Source organism: Sebastes umbrosus, chromosome 15 (genome assembly GCF_015220745.1).
Source record: "Sebastes umbrosus isolate fSebUmb1 chromosome 15, fSebUmb1.pri, whole genome shotgun sequence".
Classification (NCBI taxonomy): Eukaryota; Metazoa; Chordata; class Actinopteri; order Perciformes; family Sebastidae; genus Sebastes; species Sebastes umbrosus.
The window spans coordinates 8,822,333-8,830,205 of record NC_051283.1 but is presented as its reverse complement, the minus strand read 5'-3'; the positions used below and the strand labels follow the sequence as shown (position 1 = coordinate 8,830,205).

Here is a 7,873-nt window from a genome sequence, read left to right as displayed (position 1 = left end):
TAGTGGCCCACTGGGATGAGTATAGTGGCCCACTAGGTCGAGTATAGCAGCCGACTGGGTCGAGTATAAAGATTGACTGGGTCGAGTGAGCGACTCACTGGGCCAAGTGTCCGAGTGTATAGATAGATTGGCTAGATGTTTAGATAAAATGTTTGCCTAATTAACAGTATGACACACTATCAGGGGTAGGGGCACTCTGTCAGTCATTTTGAAGGAGACAGAGACGAAGCAGACATAGATGTCCTCATGTGCTCTGTCTATTTTTGTTTTACACAATATGCAAATAAACTGTAACCTTCCTAAAATGATAATAATCTATTTGGTTTTTCTTCAGATGACAGTAATTTTACATAACTAATAATGTTTTGAGAAGACATAAGTTAACATTGTGCTATGATGGTAGTTTATTCTTGCTAATTATTCTATTGTTAAATAGGTTGGTAGGATCATGAGGGTTAAACAGTAAGCCTACTTTGCCTTGTAAATCATTACACTGTCAATGGTAGCTTTTGCTTTTGCCATGCGCGCTCCCGCGAGGGGTATGCTAGTTCACGGCAGGCAGACAGAACTTGGCACCGGAAATCATGTCAAAATAAAAGTGTATAAATGTTGACTTGTGGTTTTGGAGGGTGAAGGGGGTTATTATTATGTTGTTAACATGTTGTATATGATGGTGAGCTTTTCGGCTGGTTGCTATGTGATTTAAATACCTTTTACAGTGTGTTATTATTATTACAATTGGAAAATGTAAAATACATAAGGTAAAATTGTGGACAATCATCTCAGTGCTTTAAGACTAATGAAAGGACAACATGCAAAGTCTCTCCTCAGAGAGTATGAAGAACTGAATATATATGATGATGACCCCTAGAGCTACTATGGAAGACTGCAGTCTTATTATTATTTATTTATTTATGCATTTCTTTTTTTGCTCCTTGAATTATTTTCTACCCCCTCTTTTATTTTTGTTATTATATTATTTTTTTTATAATTTAAGTAATCTTTCCTATCCAATTGTGCCTTGCATGTTAGAAGTATTGAGCAACCTTCTCAGTCTGTGGAACAAACTGCCTCTCCACATCAGATCTGCTCCCTCTACAGAGTCTTTCAAAGCACAGCTCAAGACCCACCTCTTTTCTTTGGCTTTTGAATGTTCTTGAATTGTGATTACTAATTGGCCTTTTACTTGTGGATTTTATCTTGGTCTCTGTCTGTGGATGTGTGTGAGATTTTGTTGTCTGCTCTGTTGACCTGTTTTTAATCTGCCTATGTCTGTAAAGCACTTTGGTCAGCTCATGTTGTTTTAAATGTGGTATAGAAATACATTTGACTTGACTTGACTTGGTTAGATTACAATGCCTTAATGTTTGTAAATGAATTTTCTTCAATACAAATTAATAAAATAAATAAATTTAACTTGGGCTTTATTTTTTAAGTCCTAACCGGAAGTCCCGCCTCCTGCTGCAGCTACCTGGTGTTGTTCCTCCACCTGGACGCTCAGGTGACGGGATCTGGTGGAAAACTTTACTGAAACTGACTTTTTCGAACCGGAGTTGATAAATCGGACATCCGAAATGGATTACAAACGTAAATGTTTAATGTAAAGAGGCGAAGACAGCATTGATTGTGAAGTCGCACCGTGTATACTGTGAGTAAACTAATGTTTAGTTAGTAAAGTCCTCTAATGGAGGAAACAGACGCGATGACAAGTCGCCATGAAAGTGAAAATATATATTTTTAAATAGGAAAGAGCTCCTGACTTAATGTGTGTCAAACGGTAACTTGTTGCAAAAAGTAATAATAAATGTGTAAAAAACAGTAAAATATCATTTTTATTTCACTTATTTGTTCATTAGCTAATAACTACATGGTATAAACTACTGTAAACATTCGTCCCAACTCATTGTCGTCATGTCACGGAACGCCAGACACTATTTGAAAATATGTCAATTTAAAGCTCATTATGTTTTCAATGAATATGTATACCCGATAAAACAAAACCGAAGGTAACTTCAGGTTCAATAAAAACTGTTCTTGAATTCGGCATGCAACCTACAAGCAGGTGCTCTTACTCTAATAAAGAAAAAATGCGTTTTTGTATAGGTTTGCTTCAAAAGTGACTGTCATCAAGCAAGCAAGGGTGGCATTAAATTCCAAGATTTATAAATTGAGTTTGGTGTAATTGGTGTGTTGATTCAGTGAGTTGCTTGTGGATGAATGGAATTGTTTTTTAACCTTTTCACATAATATGTGTAAAAAACAGTAAAATATAATTTTCATTTCACTTGTTCGTTCATTAGCTAATAACTACATGGTAAAAACTACTGTAAACATTCACGCCAAACACTATTTGAAAATATGGCAATTTAAAGCTCATTGTGTTATCAATGAATATGTATATCCGATAAAACAAAACCGAAGGTAACTTCAGATTCAATGAGACCTATTCTTGAATTCGGCATGCAACCTACAAGCAGGTGCTCTTACTCTAATAAAGAAAAAATGCGTTTTTGTATAGGTTTTGCTTTAAAAGTGACTGTCATCAAGCAAGCAAGGGTGGCATTAAATTCCAAGATTTTTAAATTGAGTTTGGTGTAATTGGTGTGTTGATTCAGCGAGTTGCTTGTGGATGAATGGAACTATTTTTTAACCTTTTTCACATAATATTTTTGTCTTTATTTAACAGTTTCAATGAAAGTAACATTTTAGAAATCCCCATGACATCATGTAGTGAATAGTCTTTATGCTCCCTCATCCTCCAGAGAACCAGTTGGGTTACTTTACCTGCCACCTGGGGATAGTGGTTTCTCATTTGTTTTGAAGAGAGATGCCCTCAGGTGGCTTCAAGTGATTTTCGGTTTTGCAAGCTTTGATTATCTTGTTTAGTGATGCTACTTCCACACTGTCTTAGCATTCAGTTACACCTCAATTGACCTCATTTTCTCTCATGCTTGTCCAGATCTTGGAGGCAGTGAGTCATGTCCGTCGGCAGCACTGGCAGCCTGAGACACAGCTCAGGGCCTGGCAGCTACAGGCATGGACCTAGCCGGAGCAACAGCCAGAGGTCGTCCTATGAGGAGCGCTGTGTGGACCCAGTGGAAGACAGGCTCCCGATCCCAGAGCCAAAGACGGTCCACAAAGCTCACCTGAAAGACGCTAATGGAAAGGAGTCTGAGACCATCGGCTTCATTCCTGGCTCGGCTGATCCTCCCTCTGCCACACAAACCTGCAATCCCTGCGCTCCTCCAAGCAGCTGTAGGACCTTTGTGTGCAGCGTTCTCACCTGCGGCCTGTATAGGGTCTGCCAGCGCTCCAACCTCGCTCCGTGCCTGGCGCCAAACGAGAGCTCCCCAGACGAACCGGAGAAGGTGAGCCTCCGATCTGTGACCCCAGGAGATAACAAAGAAGAGGACGGCACAGACTGGCTAGAGGACCTCCGCTTCGGTGGAGTCAAAGTTGACTGTCCAAGAGAGTATTTAGACGCTGAAATCAAATATCCATCGTATGTGCCTCCGCCTGGTGGTCCAACACAGCCCAGCCACCCGTCCCTGCATGAGTCTATGAGGTTCGATGACTGGGAGGATGGCGAGGAGGACGTGGACTCTCTGATCAACAAGAAGCTGCTGGAGCTCTACTCTGAATATCAGATCGAAGAGTTGGCCAGGTGCACCTCGGACTCTGTGTTCCTGAAGAAGAGCAAGGCCATCAACCAGCTCATCAACTCACTGGCAGAGGAGCACAAAATGGACGAGCAGGAGGCCGAGTGTCGGCTGGTGCGCGGCATCATCCGCATCAGCACTCGGAGGAGCACGAAGAAGAGGCCGCACACCTCCAGGATGGAGAGGACGCTGTCGGACAGCGGGAATGAGACGATGAGGGAGAGCGGTTCCTTTTCATTCAGCAACAACAGTAAGTTTTAGTTTTTCACATCAAAATATCTGAAATGCCATAGAATTTATTTTCTTCAAGTAAATTAACTCTCTTTTTCTCTGTTTCCTCAAGATGATTACAAATCAAGTCCAAACATCCAAATATCAGAACTGACCTCCTCTGACAAGTGTGCCAGAGAGATGTGGAAGACCGATGGAGGTGAGAAAACCTGTGTGTTATTACATACGCACTATACTGTTACATTCATACTTCATACTCCTGTTTTTAATGTAAATGGGATGTGGGTTTAATAGTGTGTCATTCACTTATTTTATTCCCTGGTTCTGTCTGTTAGTGGCGTTGACTCATGTGCTTGTCTTGTTTTCCATTTGGCTGTTATAACAGGGGAAGTCCATCATGCATTTATGTGCCAACAGTGGCTGCTCTTGTTTTCATCCGCAATAGATTTGACTTCCCGATAAAATCTGTTCCAACATCCACTTTCATTTCTGACGAGACAAAGAGTCTGAATTTAAAGAGATATATTTATTATTTCTTTTGCCAGATTAAAAAAAAATATTTTTATAAAACGGTCACTATATCCTGACAGCAGTGCATGAGACAGATAATCTGAAAAAAAAAAAAAAATTTATGCCTCTGTGTCCTCCTAATGGCATCTGCAAGATTTCACAGACTGGAGGAAAACAACCAATCAGAGCCGAGCTGGAGCCTCGTCGTCTGTGAGCAGCTGTCAATCACTTGCGAACTCCGATCAAACGGTCAAACTAGGCAGCGTTGATCAAATATGAATCCATATTCTCTTACTATGATTCCTATTTTTCTCACCTCAAGTGTTTTCAAAAACATCATGTAGTGTACTGTTTAGCTATAAAATGAGAAAGTTTGCTCTGTCTGGAGGGCGGTGCTTTGTATTTCCTCAACTGATCTCAACACAACATGGCGGCCAGGTCACAAACTTTCTCATTTTCCAGCTAAACAGTACACAACAAGCTGTTTCTAAAAACATTTGAGGCGAGAAATAGGCATTACAGTAACAGAATATTGATTCATATTTGATCAGCGCTCCCTAGTTTGACCGTTTGATCGGAGTTTGCGAGTGATTGACAGCTACCTCCGTTGAATGAACAACCAATAGAAACTCTCATGGCTCTCTCTCTGAAATAACCTGTGATTGGCCAAAGTCTCCCGTCACAGGCTAGATTTTTTAAAGCCTGAAAACAGAGCAATGAGGAGGTGCAGAAGTCTAGTTTTCTCTCAGAGCACTTGAATTACAATATGCTGAAAGGTTATTATGGAATTTTTGCCCAATGATGCCAAAAACATTTCTGCCTACTGCAGCTTTAATGCTGAGGAATCACCATGTTGTTTGTGTCTTTTTTTTATAGGTCATACTTCTCACACAGAGACTAATTCTTCAGGTGTCCCTCTAATTCGCACCTCTGTGAGAACATGATTCCCGCTCCGCAGGCTGGCGATCTATGCTTGAATTGTTTGTCATGCCGTGTCCACAAGGTCACAATACGGGACGCTGAAAGGCGACACTACTTGCACGGGAGTCTCTGGCTGAGCCGAGCTGTTTGTAGAGACCACGGCTTTGCTATGGAAAAAAGAAAATGTGAAATATTCACATTGTTTGAAGGACTTCAGTGAACTCAGGGCTCAGTGTGTAGATATTTATGCTTGATAAATATTATGTGTTTGAAGGATTGCTTGATTGGGAGCTTGCCCTGCAGGCAGATATCACCAGCAGCTCTTATTGTATCACGATTAACCGTCCCCTCGTCCTTGAAGGATTATGTTTATAAAACCTGACTCATTTTGGCCGGTCAGATTAGTCTGCTGTTGTTAAGCAAAGGACGTTTGGATTTACTTCTGTAAAGCTGTATTTCTGGAGGGTTTTTGGGCACATTTCATCATCTTGTCATAATCATATTCAATGCTTTTAATTCAGTGGTTATGTATAACATATTTACAGCCAGTGATTCCAGATGATCAGAAATTATGTTCTAATAGTTTTGCCATATTTCTATAAGATGCATAGTGGCAACGGTGTGACAGGATGAAGTAACAATATTTGGCAGTAAGAAAAAGGCAGTTTTATATTATGGCTCAAATCCTGTAATTCTAATATTGAGCGGAATTTTGTTATAAGTGCCTGGTAGTACACTAGAAATAAGAATGGACATTTTTGGGAAATTTGCTTATTTGCTTTCTTGCAGAGAGTTACACGCTACAGCTTAGCATAAAGATGGAAACATGGAGGAAAAGCTAGCCTGGTTCTGTCCGAAGGAAACAAAATCTGCCTAGCAACACGTCTGACACTTACTAATTATTAACACATTTATATTTTGTTTATTCTATACAGAAACCAAATAGGGCTGAATGATTTTTAAAAAATATGTAATTGCAATTATTTGACTGATATTGCAATAATTTTTACATCACTATATACTCATTTTCATTGAAAAAACGATTATGGTGTGATTATTTTTTTGCGGGGATCTGTACCAAACATTGACGCAGGGTGTGGAATTAGCACCTGTTACCTGCCAAATGCGGATAAATTGTTGGCAGTGGCGGGTAAGATCGTCAGACCATCCACCACTTTGGCGAACAGAGAAAACGCACAACAGAAAGACTCAAATGTGCTGATAGGAGTATTTTGTTACAGAGCAAGACTAGCTGTTTCCCACAGTTGTTTTTTTTTGTCAATATTTTTATTGAACTTTAACATAACACAAATAAAGACACAATCTTTGACCAGGTAATAATAATAATTAATACTTAAAAAATGTAAAAACAAAATAAAAAATAATAATATACTGTATATTCCCACAGTTTCAGTCTTAATGCTAAGCTAAGCTCATGAAAGTAGTATTCTCTAGTCAAAAAAGTACGTAAATAACATCTTGATTTCCTCCCTGAAGAAAGACAAGTTAAAAGCTACGGGAAAAGTTTTGTCAAAAAATGTTGTGTTTTTTTTCTATTGTGACGTTTATGATGTTAATATAATGTGGAGAGTGATTGTATTTTCTTCAAAGCACATTAATATTAGTGTAATAACATGAAGCAAATAACCGTTTAATGCATTATTGAGGCAGTTTGTGGCCGTCCTATCTCACATTGTGAGATGTAATGAAAGTGGGTGTGAACCGCTGCTTGTTTTTAGTTAATATCATGTAATATATAACTATTAACTTATTAGTGGCATTATCTGCAAGCTGGCTCGTGAAGTGAATGTCCGTTTTCTTGCCCCAGCCGCGCTGGCTGTGTTTGCTCCTGGGTGCTGATGGGAATTTGGCCAGCTGACTCAGTGGAATTTATTCAGCTCCTTCTTATCAGCATTATGGCCCCTATTGTAGTGCCTTCAGTTAACACACCTGGGCAGCTAATCTAATGGTTTAAACTGTCCAGGTTACACTCTCGTGATCTATATCCTCTTGTGCCCCATTTATTATTATTATAAAGAATAATTTAGTGACGGATAATTTAACACAACATTGTATTTTTAGTGTGTCAGGAATTTGGCTGCAGCACCCGGGTGGTTTTAATGAAATGGTGAGAAACCGGTTGCTCTAGTTTCAACCAAGAAGCAGAAAATCCATCAATACTGACGAAGTGATTGAATGTGTCTTGTGTCATATAAACTGTAACTATCCTAACAAACTTGTTATTGTACTAAACTGGTTGAAAGCTTGGCATTTTGTTTTCATTCGCACAGAATGTTTCCTAAATTCAAAAGTATAAAATACTTTGGCCTCTCACAAAGGTGTTGCACTTTGTGTTTTCAGCAAATATGCGTTCCTATATCGACAGTAACCATCCATAACTGATGTCTCATTGTAAAAACAATAAAGTAAATGAAGTGAAACAAAAGGAGGAAACTGTTTGCTTGTCATTTGCCACATATGGCCACATGAGGGAGTCAAAGTGTGCATTTCTTTTTTTAAAGGTCAGGACATGCTGCTTTTAAATTCTCCCT

The 7,873-nt window shown here is 39.3% G+C and overlaps 1 protein-coding gene across 1 annotated transcript; it reads left to right on the top strand.

Moving 5' to 3' along the window:
• Positions 1 to 1,484: 1,484 nt before the first annotated feature.
• Positions 1,485 to 7,767, top strand: kdf1b (keratinocyte differentiation factor 1b). Its single transcript, XM_037796013.1, has 4 exons — positions 1,485 to 1,648; positions 2,960 to 3,909; positions 4,003 to 4,089; positions 5,277 to 7,767. The coding sequence occupies exons 2-4, from the start codon at positions 2,979 to 2,981 to the stop codon at positions 5,342 to 5,344; spliced, it is 1,086 nt and encodes a 361-aa protein (XP_037651941.1). The 5' UTR covers positions 1,485 to 1,648; positions 2,960 to 2,978; the 3' UTR covers positions 5,345 to 7,767.
• The last annotated feature ends 106 nt before the right edge of the window (positions 7,768 to 7,873 follow it).